Source organism: Vombatus ursinus, unplaced genomic scaffold (genome assembly GCF_900497805.2).
Source record: "Vombatus ursinus unplaced genomic scaffold, bare-nosed wombat genome assembly UNPS02014793.1, whole genome shotgun sequence".
Taxonomy (NCBI): domain Eukaryota; kingdom Metazoa; phylum Chordata; class Mammalia; order Diprotodontia; family Vombatidae; genus Vombatus; species Vombatus ursinus.
This window is the reverse complement of record NW_020954571.1, coordinates 16,437,810-16,458,652: the sequence shown is the minus strand read 5'-3', so window position 1 is coordinate 16,458,652 and position 20,843 is coordinate 16,437,810. Positions and strand designations below refer to the sequence as shown.

The following is a 20,843-nucleotide window of genomic DNA, read 5'->3' as shown; positions in this document are numbered from 1 at the left end:
TAAGTCACTTCACCCCATTGCCTAGCAAAAAAATAAAGAAACAAACAAAAAAAACAACCAAATAATGCAAAAAGGCATCCAGACTATTGATCCTTTCTTATTGGGTCCTTTATAGAACACAGAGAAGACACACCATCAATGCCCTTGAGGAATTTGCCTTTTAAGACTTCATCCATAACTCACTAGCTATGTGACTCTGGGCAAGTCACTTAACCCCAATTGCCTCACCAAAAAAAAAAAAAGACTTCATTCAGGCCCCATATTCATTCTCATTCCCATTCTCTCTCTCTCTCTCTCTTTTTCCTAAAACCTCACCTCTCTATTGCTTTAATGTTCATAAAGCAATTTTCTCACAACAGCCCTATAATATAGAGTAGCACAAGCATTTGTGGTTTCTGAATCATGTTGACATTCATAGGATCATAGATGTGGAGGAATGAAGCTCAAGAAGTCATCGAGTTCATATCCCCTCATTTTAAAGATGAGGAAACTGATGCAGAGAAGTAAAATGATTTACCCAAGGTCATACAGTGAGTAACTATCTGAAGCAGGATTTGAATCCAGGACTCCCTGACCCCCAAATCCAGTGTTCTATCCACTACACCATTTTGCTTCATGTTTCTCATTTTGCAGATGAGGAAACTGACTCAGAGATGTTAAGTGACTTACCCAAGATGACAGAGTTAGGGACTATATTAGAAATGGGCTCAAATCAAAGTCTTTTGATTTCCAGTTTTATGTTCTTTCCATTCTACTACAAACCAAGAAAGAAAACACAATCTTCCTATTTAAATTAAAACTGATTAGCTACACGGGCTTGTTGTCTAAGACTTACTGGCTGCTTCCCATGGGAGTCCCATCGGTGTGGAGAAAGCACTAGATTTGGGATGAGAGGACCTGGATTTTAATCCCAGAGCTGCTACTTACTGCCTGTGTGAATCAAATAGGCTGCTTCATCTCTCTGGACCTCAATTCACTCAGCTGTCAGATAAAGGGACTAGACTAGAAGAGCTCAAAATGAATGAATAAATGAATAAACTGATGAATGAATAAATGAAAAAGCATTTAATAAGCTTATTCTGTATAAAGTACTGGAAGTACACATAGAAAAGCAAAACAGTCCCTTTTCTCAAGGACCTCAAATTCTAATTGGGGGAAACAGGAAGGTTTCAGCTGTAAGTCAGATGGAAAGTCCCAATGGTCCTTCGGGTGCTGCAGCAAAGCAGATGGAAATACATCTTCTTTAGTGGCCATTTCCTTTAATAAAACCACATCCATTTGTAGCATTCTCTCCAAGTCTACTTTCTTCAACCTCTATTGACATTGGCAGAATAAGTCCCCAGAGGGAAACTCCAAAGTGGGGTGGGAGGGGTGAGGAGGAGGTCTTCTTTTACTGTTGCTCATAAGCCCCCATATGTTCCCAGTGATTATCAATTAGCGAGCCAGAGTTAATTAGCTTTTAGAAATGGATATTTATGAAAGTTATAAAGTAAGAATAGTTGGCACTAAATATTCCCATGAACCAGGGTACAACATCCCACATGCAAGGTGCTTAGGGAGTATAAGCTAGAGAACATATGTAGCCAAAGGGTTACTCACAGCTCTTAGTTATTTGAAGAGCTTTTCTCCTCTTGAGGAATCCTCATGAAATTGCCCCTTCCATGTAGCTCTATGATGGGCCTGAAGAACTGGTGCTCTTGTAGAGTCTTGAGATCCAATCCCAATTTAATTAACATTTATTCAGTCACTATGTACCAGTCACTGTGATAAGCACTGGGGATACAAAGAATAAAAAGAAAGCCAGTTCCTGCCCTCAAGGAGCTTACAATCAAATAGAGGGAGACAGCACAAAAAAGGAGGCAGGGAAATGATGGTACCTGACACAGGTATATCTTGTTCCATGGAATTGAAGCCAGGCAGGGTAGCAGATACTAAGTGGAATGAACTCAGTTCAGTTTCTGTTTTCTATAAGGGAAGGCATTGCGAGGAGTTTAGTAATCCCCCAGCCCTCCAATCAGAGGCAAATCTTCTGACCTTTCAAAATTCATACAATTGTCCAATGGTTGATAGAAAAAGAGAATGAAAACTCTCTCCCCCCAAACCCCAGGTCACTTCCTCCAACCAACACTAGAGTGGCTTGTTTCTAGAGTCTCTTACTAGAAAAAGCTAGGGCCCCAGGTCCAGTTTGTCTGAGGCAATCCCATTCAGTGATTAAAGGCTAGGTAAGAACTGAGGTAAAAGTTGGCTTAGCTTGATTTCCCAAAAGAATGAATCTGGGAGGGGAAGACCCTCAGAGTTTCTGGCCAGAACAGAAACCACTGCTATTTACACTCACTCTGAGCCATCAAAACCCAGTTTGACATAACAATAAGAATTGAAATAGAGAATCTCTAAGCCTCCTTTCATCTCTAAATCCTATGACCTTATGATTCTGGACCCTTGATCTTTCCTGCTGCTACCTCTTTTGCCATTCTCCTGCCAACATTCCTCTGTTTCTGTTGATAAAGTTGCTATCAATTCTCCTGGAAAACCATGTGCTGACATTGGAACTTTGGAGACTGAATGTACTAGAGATTTCACTTTTTTTTTCTGGTGGGGTTTTGAGACTTTATCATGAAATTCTAGGGCCCTTACAGTTCTAAAAATTATGAAACTATTTTAGTAACTAGAAATGAATGAATTTTTCCCTAATATTTTTCCATTTTCCTGTCTCCTATCCTAAAAGATGCTATCAGGACTTCTAGAAAATACCCATAACACTACATTGACTCTAGCTTTTTAGTCATTCCCTAAGTATTCATTAAATGCCAGGCATTATGCCCTATTATGGGGCAGCTAGGTGGCATGGTGGGTAGAGACTTATCTTCCTGAGTTCCAATCTGGCAACAGTTACTAGTTGTGTGACCCTGGGCAAGTCACTTAACATTGTTTGACTGTTTTTTTATCTGTGAAACGAGCTGGAGAAGGAAATGGCAAAGCACTCCAGTATCTTTGCCAAGAAAACCCCAAATGGGGTCAACCACAACGTCTATTATTGGGATACAAAGACAAAACAAAAGTCCTTGTCCTCAGAGAACTTATATTTAAGTGAGATAGGGGCAGGAACAATGTTTATAAGGATGGAATAATAAATGCAAAATGCAAAGTAATGAGAGACTGGGTGGTAGACTGGAGAGTGAGGCAGCCTGTCAGTCAGGAAGTCTTGGGTTAAATGGCCACCTTCAGCACACACTGGCTTTGTGACCCTGAGTAAATCAGATACTCTGATACTTTTGAAGACAATAAGTTATGGAGTAGGTGCAGATCTGTATCAATAGAAGTACTTTCCTTATCTGGGATTTCTTAATACCAATAAAATCACAGGTTTGATTTTTAAAAAATACAAAATAACAAGGGAGGGGTGGACTTAATTGGGGATGAAATCACAAAAGGTCTCTTTTAGGAGGTGGAATTTGAACTGAGCCTTGAAAGAAGTTAAAAGATTCAGAGAGGTAGAGGTAAGGAGAGAATGCATTCTAAGCAAGAGGAAAAGCCTGTGCAAAGCCACTAAATCAAGAGATGGAATGTTGAGGACAGGCCAGTTTGACTGGAATGTTGAATACTTGATGTCGGGAGTCAAGTGAAATAAGGCCAGAAAGGTGGACTGTGTCCATTTTGTGAAGAGCTTTAACTCCAAACAGAGGAGTCTGTATTTTGTACCAATGTGTCTTGAGCAAGGGAGTAACATCCTCAGACCTGTGCTTTAGGAATATCAATTTGGCAACTGTTTGGAGGAAATAACCTTGTCAGGAAATCTTTAAAATCAGGTGGTCTTACCCTGAGGATGGTGAATTAGTTTCTTAAATATTTTGATAACTGCAATTCAATATAATTTATTTCCATTGTAATTTTATGTATTTTATTTTATGCATTTAAAAATATGATTCTGAGAAGAAATCCATAGGGTTTACAAGATGGCCAAACAGGTTCATGACACGCACAAAAAAGGTTAAGAATCCCTGCTTCAAAGAATGGTATTCCTAGGATAAGACCATTCAGATGTAGTGGAAAGCACACATTAATTTGGGATTTGGAACCTGGGTTTGAATTACAATTCTGCCATAAGAACCTCAGAGGTCATCTAGTCCAACCCATTAATTTTACAGGTGAGACAGCTGTGAGGCCCAAGAAGGTTGAGTGATCTGATGAGGTCACACAGGTAATATATAAGTGGCAAAGGCTGGATTTGCAACTAAATACCTGAGTCTCCAAGGTCACCCTACTTAATTAACTACCTGTGCAGTTTTAATCAAGTTACTTCCCCTCTCTGACCTCTCAGCTTCTGCCTCTTTGAAATAAGATGATTCCTAAGAGCCTTGCAAGGTCTAAATTCTCCTATTCTATGACCTTGGGGTTTCTTAAAACAGGCGTACCCTTTGTCTTTTCTGACACACTAGCCCTTGAAGGCGCGTGGGCTGAACCACCAAGTTCCATCTGACGTAATAAACGTTTGTCAAGCACCAATTATGTGTAAAGCACTGAAAGGCTCTGGGATTACAAAGACAATGAAGACACCAGGAGCTAACATCAATCTACACAGATAACACATACCAGAAGGTAGGTAGTAATAGTGTCCAAAGAGGGATCCACATATAAATTCTTTAGGAATATTTGAGGAAACTTGCCAAACATCATACAGAAGGGGTTTGAAACAAGGGGGAAAGTTACCATCTGGGGGGGAGTCTGCGGTCAGGGGTCTGGCAGGGCAGGGATGTGCATTGTGACGACACAATTTAACGGGATTTCCTGCTGTGGATGCAGGACGGGACACTGGCCATGGTCACTTCAGAGCTCGGCCGCCTAGAGGGACGAGGTTTAAGGAAGGCCCGCCCCAACGCCCCTGAGTCCCAAGTCCCAATCCTAAACCTCACTGTGCTCCCAGGTGACGCAACTGCAGGCTCTTGCATCAGTCTGTCCTCAGAGTTCGTCTCGGCTCCGCCCTCCTCGGTCCACGACTCTGCACAGCAGTTCAGCTTCTCTTCCCCATTCGTGGATCCGGGCTCCGATTGGGCCACGTTGGGGCTGACCCTCGGCTTTAGCCAATAGGCGGCAGCCACAGTGTATCCAGTGTATTCGTTCGCAGAGGTGGGGAGGGGCTGCCCATAAAAGGCGGCTGGGTTGCAGTCGCGCGCACCACATCAGGAAACTGTCGTCCTTGCGGCTGTTTGAGTCCCCGGCAGGGTGGCAGCGGAGGCAGTGGCACCGCCCTCTGGTCCGTCTGGTCCGGTCAGGCCGCTGCGGGCGGAGCCGAGCCTCGGGAACCCAGAAGACATGGAGCCCGAGCCCGAGCCCGTGACCCTCTTGGTGAAGAGCCCCAACCAGCGGCACCGGGACCTGGAGCTGAGCGGGGACCTGAACTGGAGCGTGGGCCGCCTCAAGGCTCACCTGAGCCGTGTCTACCCTGAGCGACCGGTGAGGCCGGGGGACGTGGCTCCGCTTCCTTCCCTGCGCTCTCCGCCGGCCTCCGCGCTGGTCCCGAGGGGCGACTCAGAGCCAAGGGGGAGGGGGGACCTTGGAGATCGGCTAGGCCTCTCCCCTAGTCCTCAGCAGCTGTCACCGGCCTCTGCCGTCCCCCTTCCCCATCGCCGTCCTCCCCAGACCCCAGCCCTCCTCCTCCCTCTCGTCCACTTGTCACCAACTGCCCGCTGTCCATCTGTCACCGACTCCCCCGCCTCGCCACCAATTCCCTTTCCTCCTCTCTACTGCTCCCTATCTCCCTTCCCGTCTGTGTATCGCCCCGCTCTCCGCCTCCAGGCCTCCCGTCTGCTGAGCCTGTGTCCCCGCAGTTCCCCCGCCTCCAGGATCTGTGTTCTCCCCCTTGTTGTCCACCTCTGCGGCCTCCTTCCTCTCCTCCACCCCCTCCCCGCTGCAGTCCACTTCTCTTAACTCCTCTTCCACCCCCTCCCCCCACAATTCTCATCCACTTCCCTCCAACTCCCTCCAGTTCCCCATCCTCCAGGAGTCTGCCCCCCTCCCCAATTCCTTCTCCATCCAGGAGCCCCCCAGTCTTTCTTTCCCTCCCTCCCATCCACCCAATCCACCTCTCGCCCTAGTTCTTCATCCTCCCATCTGCCTCAGCCCACTTGTCCGTCTTTCCCCAGCCCAATTCTTTTCCCTGTTCCACCCCCACGGAGCGGAAACAGTTCCAGATGGGGGGGAGGGGAAGCAGGGAGTCAAGGAACCTGGGTTTCTCGTTCCCGTTCTGTTCCTGACTCTGTGACCTTGAGCTTCACGAACCCTCTCTGACCTCAGTTTCAGGAAAAGAGGTGGCTGGATTAGATGTTCTCCAGCGTCCTCAACATAGTTCTTTTAAGATTGTAAAGTTTCTTAATGTTCTTTGTGTCGTCTGTTACATATTGTGTCTGCAAATTTATAGACAAACAGTGGGCAGGTCTCCATATCCTTTTCAGTGTTAATACTGACTTGTCTTGATCCTTCTCGGTGTTGATACTATGACAATCCTGTGTTTACCCTCGCTAGGAAAGACTTGGCTTAGCTCCTTATTCCAATCACAGTGTACCTAGGTCAGTTAGTGTTCTTTCTGGTACAGAGACATTTTCTTGTTTGGGTGGTTATCTGAGATGAACTCTTTCTGAGGCAATGGGACTTTGTGCCATAAGGGCAGTGTCATCTCTTGTTTGGGTGTGTGGTCAACGTTTCCTTTTATCTGGAGCCCTTCCCTCCCCCATGTGATCATGTATGAGTTGTTGGAGCCTTCATTTATTTACCCTGTGGCCTTATATAATAGGCAACAGTAGCATTTGCTTCCAATTATATAATTCTTAATTATAGGGAGCAAAAAACAAAACAAAACCAAAGTGGCAGAAAAGGATTACAGAATATCTCTTTTAGAAACTGTTACAGCATAATACCTTCAATTTTATTTAAAGTTAAGAAGAAGTAAAACTTTCTGAAACTTATGAACATCTAGGTAGTTATTTATTACTTTGCTTTAATGCAGCTTCTTTCTTTCCAGCCTTCAAGATTTAGTTTGGTTTATTGTTCAATCTATTGTTTGCCATTTTGCATTTGTAAATGTAAGAAAACATTTGATTTTGTGATTTTGTTAAATATGTAAATTAATGACATAAAGTAAATAGTAGGTAAGGCAAGGCCCCAAACATTTATTAAATAGGCCATACTCTATGCTAGGCACTGTGCTAAGCTGGTATTTATGGAACTTTCAAGTTTACAAATGCCTGAAACTCAGACTGCACTGCTTAGGTGACTCTGGGTTCTTGAAGGCTTAGTCAACAAAACACTACCTCTTGACAGTCTCTGCCAGAAAAGGCTAGGAGGAGAGTCCCAGCAACAGATTATGTCAGCTTTCTGGCACAGCTCAGCCACTCGAGAGACTCATTTCATCCCCAGAAGGCTGACTCCTTGATGAAAAATTCTTTGGCCATGGTAGCCTGTAAACATAAAAATCCAAAATGGTTCTCAGTTTTCTGAGACCCACCTTCATATCTAGAGTGGCAGAAAAAAGGAGTGGAGGAAAAAGAATCCTAAGAAATATAGTTTCGTAGAACATTGATAGGTTTTAAGGTAACTGTTGATATTTTAAATGAGAGAAAATCCTTATTTAGTGACTAAAGAAAAGCACTAGAAATGAATCATATCAATCTTGACATTCTCTTTAAAAATGAAACCAGAAGACAAAAAGGAAGTTGTAGTTAAATAGAAGAATGGCTTTTATTGGAGAAATAAATGAAGGAACTGATGGAGTTGGTTTTAGTGCTCATCCAAAGACAACAACAACAAAAAAACATCCTTTCATGGAACATTGGTTATCTAATATCACAGTATTCATGGTAAACATTTACAAGAGGCCTTCGTGAAGATAACTCCAACTTATGTACTAACATCTATTGAAGGAGCTGAGAAGGTAGAGAAATTCAACGAACTTGATAAAGTTCTCCCTCCCTCCAAATTCAGCAAATAAATTTAATTAGCTCAGTAGTATAAATACAAAGGTTGGGACACAGCAAAAAAAAAAAATTGGAAAATATGGTTTTGAAAGAAGAAAGAGAGCTCAAACAAAGGCTCACAGACTTCTCTATGAGAAGAAAGTCAAGAGGCACTGGACATAGCAAGCACCAAATAGCATTATGAGAAAAATGAAATTAATTATATTTTAACAAACAGGAATTGGTTCCTTAAAGTGGAGTAATTTCCACATTAATGGTTTATTTAGAGTAACACAACCAAATTGTTAGAGCAAGTATCAAAATCAATACCAAATAAGAAGAAAGAATAAGAAATGCAAAATCATGATCCTATGGATTTAGAATGGTAAAGTACTATAGAGTTCATCTAGTCCAATCCTTTTATTTTACAAGTGAGGAAATTGAGATTCGGAGAGGTCGTGTAGCTGGTAAGATGAGATCTAAACTAAGATCTTTTCTGATTCCCCTCTACTACATTTCCTTTTTAAGGGTATGGCAACTTTTTAGGGAAAAGGTATTATCTTCATTTAGTTAGAATTTGGGGGAGATATTTTCCTTCTTTGAGGGTTTTATATCCATCAGGTATTAAACATTACATTTTAAATACTATATAAAATTCATATATTCTTGTGTTTTATTTTATTAAATATTACACGATCCCTTACCTTTACATAAGGATAGCTATTTAAGAGCAAGATTTATTTATGTGAGGCCAGTTCAGGAAACAATGTAAATTTAAGCCACTTCTAAAAGGTGCCCCAGGACAAAAAAATCTGGTTGACACATGTCCTTGTGTATGTGTATCTATCTATCTGACATTTCAGTGGACTAACTGCAGGAATCTTTTAAGTGTCATTTGGAAATTTCCTCTTCAAGGTAAAATGATGAATAGTTCTGTGTTATATAGTCCTACCTGGCTTTTGTGAAGACAAGTTTAAAAGCATAGTCTCAGAAACCCAATTCAGATTCTGCTTTATTGAATGAAAAGTACAAGTTGTATAATTCCTGGGACAAGTTTCAAATTCAACTGTACTTTATCAGTGGTAGCATAACTAGGAATTGAAAAGCCATTTTTTCCTATGAATTTTAGGGGTAGAAAGAATTTTGCATTAATATCAGTTATCAGTGAGATCTTCTGGTCAGCTGAGGATGCTTTCCAAGTTTGATATTTTTATGGATATTTTAAAGCAGCACCTTTTGAGGGATTTTTTTTCTGGAGAAACTTGAGGAAAATGAGCATATCCAAAACCTTTATATAGAGGAGGTTAAGTATATGGGGAGTTGACCCACCACAGTTAAAAACTGAACTGTGATTTCCTTTCTGTTCCCTCAATAAGCGAGAAGAGGACCAGAGATTAATTTATTCAGGAAAGCTGCTGTTAGATCACCTTTGTCTCAGAGATATACTACCTAAGGTATGTTACTTATAAATTAATTTTTGAATTTACTCAAAATATTTACCAAGTTCAATTCAGCTTATAAGGACCTTATATGTATTTTTTTCTTTTTGATTTTAGCATGAAAAACGGCATGTTCTTCATTTGGTTTGCAGTATAAGAAATCCTTCAAAAATGCCAGAAAAGGTAAGTCTAGTTTTTAGTATTGTTCTGAAAGATGTCACCCAGACTTTTGAGCAAGAAAGGGGGTTGAATTTTAAACTCTCAAATTATCAGTTTTTTAGTGGTAATATATTCTTTTTTCTCTTTTCCCAGGAAGGATCAGAAATTAGACATTTTAAAATAGAAATTAAAAATAAAGTGAAAGTATATAAGCATTAATACACAGGTATTAGCAGGAAAGAAAACAGTTAATATGAACAAGAACGTGATTTGCTCTACATATATTTACATAACCAAATTCATGGACTAGCAGGGATTTTAAAATATATTTTTATTGCATTTAGACCATTTTAAGGTGTGACATGGCATAATATTAACTTTTGATAGAAGGTAAATAAGTGACTATTATATCTTTTGCAGATTATTTTCCTTGACATTAGTATGTGAACGTGGAATATTCAGTTGGGCATCAAAAAAACAAGATGTTTATAGATTATAGAACCCTTAAACATGTTAGACTAAGAAGCAGGATCGTTTCCCAAGGGATATCACTATATTTGCACTTCAAAAATAATTGTTCAAAAATAAATAGAAATCTAAGTTTTTTACTATCCAGAGTTTTATTTTTAAAAAGCATAACGATACATAAGATCCCAGTGTTCTAGGAATTTTGGTTGTGTTGTATAGATGAATCTGATAGGTTAAATATAAGAAAGATTGTTTAGAATTTCATTTGGCATCGTCATTTATCTTATGCAATTGTACCAAAGATGCACTGTATCATCAGGAAATGTTCTCAACAATAGAATTGAGTTTTCATACCTGTAAACCGAAGGAGTTGAAACAAGATATACAAGGTTTTTTCCACATCATTCTCAAAGACTTTTTATGACCATCTAATTTAAGGCCTTCTGTTAGACTGAGTGAAACCCCAAAAATGCTTACGTTAAGAAAGTATAAACTGTTTAGTAGTCATAGACAAAGTACTGTGTTTAACAACTTCCATAAGCTTTTTTAAATATTGAAACTGTAATAATGATAAAACTCAATTTATTTTACAAAAGTTTTTTCCTGACAACCTAGTGAGGTAGGGAGTACAAATATTGTTAACTCCTTTTTTTTTTTTTTTTGTTACAAATTAAGAAACTGAGGCTCAGAGAGGTTAAATGACTGAATTTATATAGGACCAATGGCTAGTAAGTGTCAGAATCAAAATACAAACCAAAGTGTCTGATGCCTCCAAATCTGGTACTCTTTCTACAACATTACGGTGCCTTTCTATGTGTGGGGAAAAATTAATGAAAAGTTAGTTTTAGAAAGGAAAATCACAAGATCAAGAAATATTTGCAAGTCCTTCCTCTCCCCATCAGAAAAAACCCAAAACCACTTTAAACTCTATTTTTTTTTTCTTTTTGGTGAGGCAATTGGGGTTAAGTGACTTGCCCCCAGGGTCACAAAGTTAGTAAGTGTTAAGTGTCTGAGGCTGGATTTGAACTCAGGTCCTCCTGACTCCAAGGCCAGAGTTCTACTCACTGAGCCACCTAGCTGCCCCTTCTATTTCTTAATATTGCATCAGCTACATTGTTCTGGATTAAACCTCCAGTTTTCATATTGGTATTATTTAGATTTCTGAATCCAGTGAGCAGCCTACTGGACTCAGTCAAGACCAACATTCTTCTGTAGACTCCTCGAGTAGTGGATTAAGGCAAAGGGATGTTCTTCATAATCCTTCTCCACTTACATGGGAAAATAATTCAAGGTAAGTGTACGCTTTAAACACTGAGGATGTTTTCACAAACACCAAGTACAGTTTCTAATTTAAGAAAACTCTATAAATCTGAATGTTAAAAATGGGTAAATGTTGTTGCCTATATTCATACTTAAAGAAAATGCTGAATTTCCATCGTAGATTAATGAAAATAAATATGCAGGTTTTTTTCTGCCCAAGTTAGGAGCTGCTGTAGTGATCTTTGCTAGTTACTAATATTTCACAAATACTTTATTTACATATAACGTTTCAGGAGTGCATTTGCCATAGAAGTGAGGTACATACATATTTGGATCGATCCTTTACCAGCAATTCATCATTTATCCATTTTACTTTGTTTGATAGTTGGGTCTCCACTTCTAAGCCTTTGGGGAAAAATGAGCTGTTAACTTGCCACTATCAATGCATTATTGACTTTAAGTGTAAAAATAATTTAAACAGACTGAAAATTTGTTCTATTCTTTTCAAATTATCCTTAAAGTACTTTCTGTAGATTAATTTGCCTTTAGATGCTGTGCTGAAACCACATTTCAGAGGAATAAATTGACTAGTTCATTTTTCAAGATATTTTAGGTACAAAATGAATTATTATATTGAAATATTGGGAAGCCACTGTGGCACCCTGATTTATGCGATGCATACTATATCCCACCAGGGAGTAGTAGTTTAATGCAAAGGTGAAAAGTTATGTATCATGCTTAAGTTCTTTGAAATGGGAAAATTGTAGCATACAAAAGTATAAGAGGATAAATGATGTGTCCTTCTCTCTAGTTAAATGAGTACAATTGTAAAAATAACTTACTCTTGACAGTGGATAAGTCTGATTTTACTATACATTTAAATGAAAAACCTCTTATGTTAAGTTTATTTTGTTCTTTCAGACTTAAGTGATATCAAGGCTCTTCTCATATTATCATATACTGTATAACCCAATTTGACAGGGATGATTTGGATTTTTAGTAGAGTAGTCATTTTTTAATACACTGTCTGTGCTCTCAAAGATGGCTGGGTGGGTGAGCATGTGACCAAGCCCTGTGCTTAGAGTAGGGAGCTTGGGATGGTTTTTGTGCTTTGTTTGTTATTTATGCAAGATCTATACATAAGCTTGAAGGCCTTTTTGGTTCAAATGGAATTACAGAGCAATCAAGTTTTTGTTGCAATGTAGGAAAGGGGGTAAGGGACAAAAATTTCAGTGTTGGTCATTCATTTACCTTTCAATTTGAATTAAGCAGAGGACTGCCATTCCACTAATAGGGCTGAAGTGGAGCTTCTTTTGTCATTCTCTGGATAGCTTTAAATACAAACAAAAATGATCACTTTTTAGAAACATTCATCAGAAACAAAGTGTAGATTCCCTCCAGTAGCCTCTGCCTATTAAATGTGTGTGTGGGTATAAATAAAGAGAATTAGATATTGATACAGCTAGAATATAGATATTGATAAAATGCGAATTTGAAACTTTTTGGTGGTAGATGTTCCTGTTGACATAGCTTCTGCCTATTTTCTACAATGAAAAGGTGAAAGAAGTGGGAAAAGAATTAGTCTGTTATGTCAATTTTGTATAGTCTATAATCATGATACATAGAGATTTATATAGAGATGGAATCTTGGAAGATAATGTAGTCAGTTCCTTCCTCTGATTCTTGCCAGTTTATTCCATTTTAAAGTTTTAATTAATTCACCTATCTCATCATTATTATTATTATTATTTTTTTAATTTTACTCATTGTTCCAGTCTTATTTCTGGTATTGGAAATTTATGTTGGGCCTGGGCTCTGCATATTTTGGGTGAGAATGTCATGACCCTTTATTGTTTTGACCTTTTTTTTTATTATTAATCAAATATGCATCATTACATTATTTTATTTTTAAGGCAACATTTTGAATACTGAATGTATTGTCCATATGAGCAGTTTGCCTAAAGTTTAGGCCCATAGACTCCTTTCTTTTTTTTTTTTAATTTTATTCTACAGTTGTTGTTTTTTTTTAATTAATTTATTTTGATTTATCAACAATCACTTCCATAAGCTTTTGAGTTTTAAATTTTTCTCCCCCTCCCTCCCCACCTTCCTCCCCAAGATGTCACACAATCTGATGTGGTCTATACATATACATTCCTGTTAAACATATTTTCACATTAGTGATGTTGTAAGTAAGAATTAGAACCAATAGGAGGAACCACCAGAAAGAGGAAATAAAACAAAACAGAAGAAAAAAAATAGCAAATAGTTTGCTTTGATCCACATTCAAACTCCATAGTTCTTTTTTTGGACGTGGATAGCATTTTCCATCATGAGGCCTTTGGAGATGTCTTACTTAGATCCTTGTATTGCTGAGAAGGGTTAAGTCTATCAATATTAGTATCTAATTGATTATGCTATTCCCTTCTTGAGCCAAATCTGATGAGAGTAAGGTTCAAACAATGCTCATCTCCCTCCCTTCTTTCCTTCTGCTGTATTAGGTTTTTGTGCCTTTTCCTGTAATGTAATTTACCCATGTCTGCCTCTTTTTTTCCTTTTCTTCTCATTTCATTTTCTTAGTTAGATCAAATTAATCCACTTACTTGGATCCATTTAACTCATTTGATTAGATTTTTTTTTCTTATCATTACATCAAGTCAACTTATACCCTCCCCCTTTACGTATACCCCTTTAACATGTGTAATAACAATACCATTCTCAGGAGTTACAAGTGTCATCTTCCCTTGTAGGGAGGTAAACAGTTTGCCCTTATTAATAACATGTTGTTTCTTTCTGTCCCGTTTACCTTTTTATGTCTCTCTTAAGTCTTGTATTTGAAGATCAGATTTTCTGTTGAGCTCTGGTCTTTTTATCAGGAAGGTTTGGAAGTCCCTTATTTCATTGAATATCCATCTCCTTCCTGAAAGATCATGCTCATTTTTGCTGTGTCACCTATTTGTTAAATAAGTGGGCAGATCCTACTATGTGTAAGTTATTGGGATAGACTTTTTAATCTAACTTGAATTCCCTTGGCTATAGTGTAAGCTTTAGTTTTATTTATTCACAATAAGTAAAGCCTAAATTGTCTTTTTTTATTTCCAAATAAGAATGGAAGCAATTCAACAAACCTTCCAAGGTGTGGGTCCAGGCTTTTCAGGCTATACTACCTACGGCTGGCTACAGCTTTCCTGGTTCCAACAGATTTATGCCAGGCAATATTACATGCAATAGTAAGTATTTTCAACCTATTTCTTCCTTTCATTAAAAACTAATGGAATTATGTAGTGATACTGTCTTTAGAGTTCATTTTGTCAATCCAAGTTTTGCCTTGTTCCAAAGAAGAATGTTTTTGGATGGACTATAAATAAGATCTTATGTTGTAATATGGAGATACATGTGGACATGTATGTAAGAGGAGTGTATTTAGTGTAATATGAGAAAAAGATAATATTTTGAATGTTTTAGTTGTTTAATCCAAGATCTCATATTACTTTTTTAATCAGTCAGTATTAAGTATTGAAATGTATTGTTAGGACATTTCTAAAAGCATCATGTAGCCTCACAATGTTAATAAATCAAAGACCTGCAGTTTTTTTCATTGTGGGACCTCCATCTACCAACATAGATCATTACAGCCTATATATAATTTTTATAGTATTAAAGAGTTGCCTGAGGTTCAGTGACTTGCTGTGGACACATGGCTAGTAAGAATCAGGGGCAAGATTTTAAATCACATCTGATCTGCCTGGACTCCATGTCCTAACCTATCCACCATGCTATGCTGCCTCACTATCGTGAAATGCCCTTAAGGCTGGGAAAAATTTGGTTGTCAAAATAGACACATGACATTGGGTGAAGAGTGTTGGACTTGAAGTCTGGAGAGACCCAGTGAGATTGGTATCCTGCTTCTGACATAATTAACAATTCGCCTAACTTTTTGGAGTCTCAGTTTCTTCATCTGTATGAAAATCAAACAAATGTATGTAAAGTGCAGTACAGTAGTGGTGTCAAACTCAAATAGAGAGATGATCTTTGCAGGTCGCATAATGACTTAGAAAACCACAAATTAACATTATCTATGTTGTATTGTATTTTTATTTATTTTGTTAAACATTTTCAAATTGCATTTTCATCAGATTCCTCCACACTCAGGAACAGGCTCAAGTTTGAAACCTCTGATTTACCAAAAAAATAGTGTGTGGGTGTGTGTGCAAATGCACACACATGCATGTCTCAAACAGACTACTCTAATTTGTTTTGATTGACATCAAGGTTATTAGTAAACATGGCTTATTAGTAAAGATGTTAATTTAAAAAAATTAAAGTGTGTTTCTTATAAAATTCTTGGCAGAAACAGGAGTTTCATTCAACAAATGTTTGAATGACCTTTGTGGGCAAAATGATCTATTGGTCTTTTTAAAAAAATTTTTAAATTTTTTTTAAAATTTCAGTTTAGCAGCTACTGCTGCTTCAGGGGCCTTCGCATCATCACCAAGTGCACAAGAAATGCCTGTAGTCTCCACAGCAACTCCAGCACCTATTCACAATCAGTTTCCTGCTGAGAACCAGCCTGGCAATCAGAATGCTGCTGCTCAAGTGGTCGTTAATCCAGGAGCCAATCAGAATTTGAGAATGAATGCACAAGGTGGTCCTCTTGTAGAAGAGGATGATGAGATGAATCGTGACTGGTTGGATTGGATATATTCAGCAACTACATTCTCTGTCTTCCTTAGCATCCTCTATTTCTACTCCTCTCTGAGCAGATTCCTCATGGTCATGGGTGCCACACTTGTTATGTACCTGTAAGTAGACGATTTTCTTTTTTCCTGATAGAAAATATTAAAAACAAACAAACAAAAAAAAAAAAAAACACACCAAATTACACGCACAGAGTGACTCAAACCAATTGAAGTTGTTGTTCCTTGCAGGCTAGTCTCAATAAATTTTCTAGGAGCTGTTTTGAATAATGTTTTTGTCCATCATTCTGGTGTTCAGGCATAATAGACTATATGAGAGGAAGAAATTGGACTGAGAATAGGTGACTTGGGTTCATATCATTGGCTCCAACACACTGGCTAGCTGTTTGACCCATGGGCAGGTTCTTAACTTTGCTGAGCCTTAGTCTCCACATCTGTAAAATGGAGACAGTAATACTGATACTGCCTACCTCACAGAGGTATTATGAAGAAAACCACTTGATTAACTTTAAGGAAATTTATAAATGTGAGTAGGCTGTTATATAAGACAAGTGTGCAGGAGGAAATGTATATGCTTGGTTATGAAGATCAATCTTATTTTCCATTTTTTATATGAACACTTTAAATGTGCTAATAAAACTGATAAAACTTTTTCTGTTCTTATGACAAGGTGCCCATTATAGACTACAAGAATATAATCACATTGAAAAATACAGAGACTGTTTATTTTGAGTTAACAGCATATCTATGTGTCTACTTTTTTGCAACAAAGCTGTCCAAGTGACAGGGATTAGTGCTGGCTTCTCTGGTTATCAAGGTCAGTTGTCTGTCTCTGCCTTCGTGTCCATTAAAGAAGCATGAAGCTATGCTAGTCCCTTCCTGAGTGATTGTTAGGAGTTTACAAGCCACCACTTGACCAAGTTTGTATCTTAAAATGATGTGTTTCAGTCAAGTGTGGTCTTCCCAAGGACTGTTTTGCTCAGTTTTCTTGCTTACTTGTGAATTTGCCTATTTGGGTTACCAAAGTCAGATCTCAGTCTTTTAAGACAGTGCCTGACTTGTTTCCTTCTTTTGAAGGAAAAAATTCAAAATGTGCCTCAATGTTTGTACAAGACATTTCATCTAAGATTACTTTAATGTTCTTTCTTTTAAGGCATCACGTTGGATGGTTTCCATTTAGACAAAGACCAGCTCCACATATTCCAAATAATATGCCTCCTCAAGCTGCCATTAATCAAGACCCAAACAATAATTTACAGGTATGTTATCCCATGTATTGAGACAAATAAGTAACTGGCAAAGACATTTTATATCATGAAACCTCTTAACCTTGGGTTTCCAATAGCTTAACCATATAGAAAGATATAATTGGTTTGAAGCAAAATGCTTGTTTTCTTCAAAACTAATACATCCATTATCTATTTATTAGGTTGTTAACTATTCTTGAGGGAGGAATTATTGTCATACATGACTCCTTGCAGGCCTTAAAGTATTATGTAACTATGAACTGCTGTTATTATTGCTGTACTACTTTATGTGTACAGGAGAGGAACTCAGTAAATATTTTATGAATGATTTAATGAATTGCTAGTCACTAATTTAAAACAATAAATGTCAAAAGATCCACCAATTTATTTTTGGCAAATGATAATTTGCATTTTTACATAAATAAAAATATATCCTGTTTTGAGCTTGTTAAGTATGCTATGATAGTATACAGGGCAGCTAGGTGGCACAGGGGATAGAATCAGGAAGACTCATGTTCATGAGTTCAAATTCGGGCTCAAACATTTATTGTGTGACCCTGGGCAAATCATTTAACCCTATTTGCCTCAGTTTCCTCAATTGTAAAATGAGCTGGAAAAGGAAATGGCAAACCACTCCAGTATCTTTTCCAGGAAACCTCAAAAATGGGGTCACAGAGTCAGACAGGACTGAAATAACTGAACAACATGATAGTGTACTATGTCACAGATACTAATAGTATAGAGTGATTCTGCTAATTTAAGAATTTCAGATACATGGATATCTCACATTATTAATAGATATGTTTTGGGAAAACAATCTTTGGGAATTGATTTTTTGTTTAATTTATGTCATATTTTAAATGTATGGCAAAGGGAGCTTGTTACTTAAATATGAATGATCGCCTCCCAATTTTATTCATTTATGTAATTGTGGATTTTTATACACTTGAGTTTCTTAAAGGGGGGGATATATCTAACTCGAGGTAGGTTTGCAAATTAGCATGCCATTCAGGACCTAAATAAGCCAGTCTTTAAGCAAGCTGGCATTTTGGTAGTTTAGTAATTATTTAATTATAAATTGGACTGTAGGTCTTTGACTTTATACTCCTGATGAGCACTGCCATCAGACATTATCATCTTGAGATCAATTCTGGTGAGAATGCAGGAAGAAAACTTTAGGTCATAAATTCTCAACAAGACCTTTCCTGCAGAGGCTACTTTAAATGTGGAAGGAAATATGGCTGGCTTTTATTGTAGGGTCAATTCTAATGGTTTTCTTTATCTGTTATCACTTCATAGGAGGAAAATGCTGATGGAGATGGAGAACCTGGATTAGTTCCTCCCCAGCAGGATTTATTGGAAGGTCAACAAGGCAGTCCTTCAATTATGAGCACTGCATGGCTTGTCTTCAAAACATTCTTTGCCTCTCTCCTACCAGAAGGCCCCCCAGCGGTAGTGAACTAATCAGTTCGATTGCCTAGTTGTTAGATAGTTTTCCAAGTGTGGATTGACTGGGTCATGTAACTCCAACTTATGACTTATTTGTCTTCTCAACTGGCCAGGGCTATGACTTCAAATAATTAAAAGAACCAGCAGGGACGTTCTTTTGTGACCAAGCAAATACAAAAAGCAGGATCCCGAATCCATGTTACGAGTTTATGGACTTCATGAAGTACATCGTGCTTACTATGTCTTTATTCCAAAGAGCTTAATATATGCTGAATTTAGTTTAATAAGCATTTTAAGTAGAAGGCATTAGTTTCGCACTGTTATGCCTGAAGAGCACTTAAGGTTGTATGTGTTTGCATGTGTTTGTACATAGATGTAATAGGAGCAGAATGCTTGGTTCTGCCCGTGTGATTTGATTCCTGTTGGAATGTTTAAATGTGGTTTAAATTACACTAAGTGTAGTACTTTGTATAATCAATGAAATTGCTAGACATGTTTTAGCAAGATTTTTCTAGGGAAGATATATGTCTAAATTGCTTTTTTAAATGCAGTGCTTTATTTTAAACCAAGGGAAAATTTGTAGAGGTGGAAACCTTTGCTGGGTTTTCTGTACAATAAAGTTTTCCTACAAATGAGGTTAGCACAGACTCCTTTCATCTTAGCAGCATAGAATGTGCTCATTGTAATCATAGCTGAAATTTTAACTGGATTTTTAGGTAGCCTCAGTTTATATTTGGCTGTTTAGGAGGATTGTTTCTGCAAATGAAGCATTGTACACACGCATGAAAGTTTTTTGCATCTGTTAAGAACATTACTTGCGTTTTGCTCCTTTTTTTTTTTATTCAAGCAGCAATATTGTATAGATAATTCCTACCGAAGCTGGATCAGACCCTGAAATGAGCTTTCAGAAAGCACTACTCTCCCACCCAACGATGTATATGCAATTCTCTTGTAGTGTTCTAGGCTTGCAAAGGCAAAAATAAGAAAATGATCACAGGAGAGAAGATCTTTACATGGGGGGGGAGTGTGACCACTTTCAATGCAATTCATTTATTAAATAGCTATTATGTGTTAGGAATGGGAACACTAAGAAAAAAAATGAAACAGTCCTTTTGCCCTTAAGGAGTTTACAGTCTACCAAAGTAAATAAAAATAGTTTGAGAAGGGAAAATGCATTAAAGGCTTACTACAAGAGACAGCTCCAGAGATGAGTGTTGAAGGAAGATAAAATTCTAAGGGGCAGAAATGAGAGTGCCTTCCAAGTGCTGGGGAACAGGCAGTGCAAAGTCCCAGATTCCAGAGATAGGATGTAGATTTAAGAGATCAGCAGAATAGAATCTGGAAGCAAAGTACAGGAAGAGGAAAAAAGTGAAATATATCTAGAAAGACATTCTGGCGCCAACCCATGAAAGGCTTAAATGCCAAGCTAAGGGCTTCACATTTTGTCCTAGGCTGGTAAGTAGCCCCTGACTACTATTTTAGATCAGAAGATGACATGCTTTAGGAAGATCATTTGATAGCTTTGTGGTGAATTGATTGAAGATACAGGTGAAGAGTGGGGGAGGGAGAGAAATGAAGGAAGCTCATGATGTGATTGACCAATTTTCTTAGTAAAATAGGAAATACGTCTTTTTGCTAAGAGGGAGAGGGGCCAGAGTGGTATAAGAGATTGAAGATTCATGAGGTTTGGCAGAGCCACAGTGAGGTGTAAGATAGTCAACCAGGGAAGAATAAAATGATTGCTGTGTAAGCATTGAGGGTCCAATTGAAATCAGATAACAAATCTATAGTAGATCCAGCTGTGGTTGTTCAGGAGTAAGGAGTAGAGAAAGTAGATGGGGGGGTGGGGGGGTTAACCCAGACAGTATGGGTAGTGGCAGTATGATAAGGGGGCAAGAGACTCAAGAGTAGAGCATGGCATGGTTGTACTGATTATATAGGATCACCTCTGTGAAAATTAAGAAAGTGAGAGGTGATACATTCAGAAAGCAGGAAGGGCTAAAGTGGCTGGAGGTCTGAAAGTTTCAGTCTTGTAACTTGAATCCTTCCTAGAAGAAAAGAAGGTCAAGTTTTGGCTCACTTGCCTCATATTATGCAAAAGATCCTTACAGCAGGGTAAAAGTTATTGCCAGTAAAGCAAGTTAGCTATTGAGTCCAGTGTGGTGGTAAATAAGATCA

The 20,843-nt window shown here is 38.2% G+C and overlaps 1 protein-coding gene and 1 long non-coding RNA gene across 3 annotated transcripts; one reads left to right on the top strand and one right to left on the bottom strand.

The window, feature by feature from the left end:
- Window positions 1-1,143: 1,143 nt before the first annotated feature.
- Window positions 1,144-5,097, bottom strand: LOC114048382. Of its 2 annotated transcripts, XR_003569747.1 has the most exons (4): window positions 4,911-5,097; window positions 1,878-1,965; window positions 1,600-1,773; window positions 1,144-1,257 (listed from the first exon to the last, which is right to left on the bottom strand). It is a non-coding gene; the product is annotated as an uncharacterized LOC114048382 (long non-coding RNA). The 2 variants fall into 2 exon arrangements; XR_003569746.1 differs by having other exon boundaries at window positions 1,600-1,965.
- Window positions 5,098-5,204: 107 nt separating this feature from the next.
- HERPUD1 (homocysteine inducible ER protein with ubiquitin like domain 1) lies at window positions 5,205-19,305 on the top strand. Its single transcript, XM_027869262.1, has 8 exons — window positions 5,205-5,451; window positions 9,323-9,400; window positions 9,503-9,568; window positions 11,170-11,303; window positions 14,380-14,502; window positions 15,724-16,074; window positions 17,123-17,228; window positions 18,516-19,305. The coding sequence occupies exons 1-8, from the start codon at window positions 5,311-5,313 to the stop codon at window positions 18,678-18,680; spliced, it is 1,164 nt and encodes a 387-aa protein (XP_027725063.1). The 5' UTR covers window positions 5,205-5,310; the 3' UTR covers window positions 18,681-19,305.
- The last annotated feature ends 1,538 nt before the right edge of the window (window positions 19,306-20,843 follow it).

What these genes read in the sequence shown, in the direction of transcription:
- HERPUD1 (XM_027869262.1), top strand. Translation starts at nt 5,311, where the DNA reads ATGGAGCCCGAGCCCGAGCCCGTGACCCTCTTGGTGAAGAGCCCCAAC. An exon ending in TCAGAGATATACTACCTAAG is followed by an intron (nt 9,401 to 9,502) that starts GTATGTTACTTA and finishes TTTTGATTTTAG; the next exon opens with CATGAAAAACGGCATGTTCT. An exon ending in GCCACACTTGTTATGTACCT is followed by an intron (nt 16,075 to 17,122) that starts GTAAGTAGACGA and finishes CTTTCTTTTAAG; the next exon opens with GCATCACGTTGGATGGTTTC.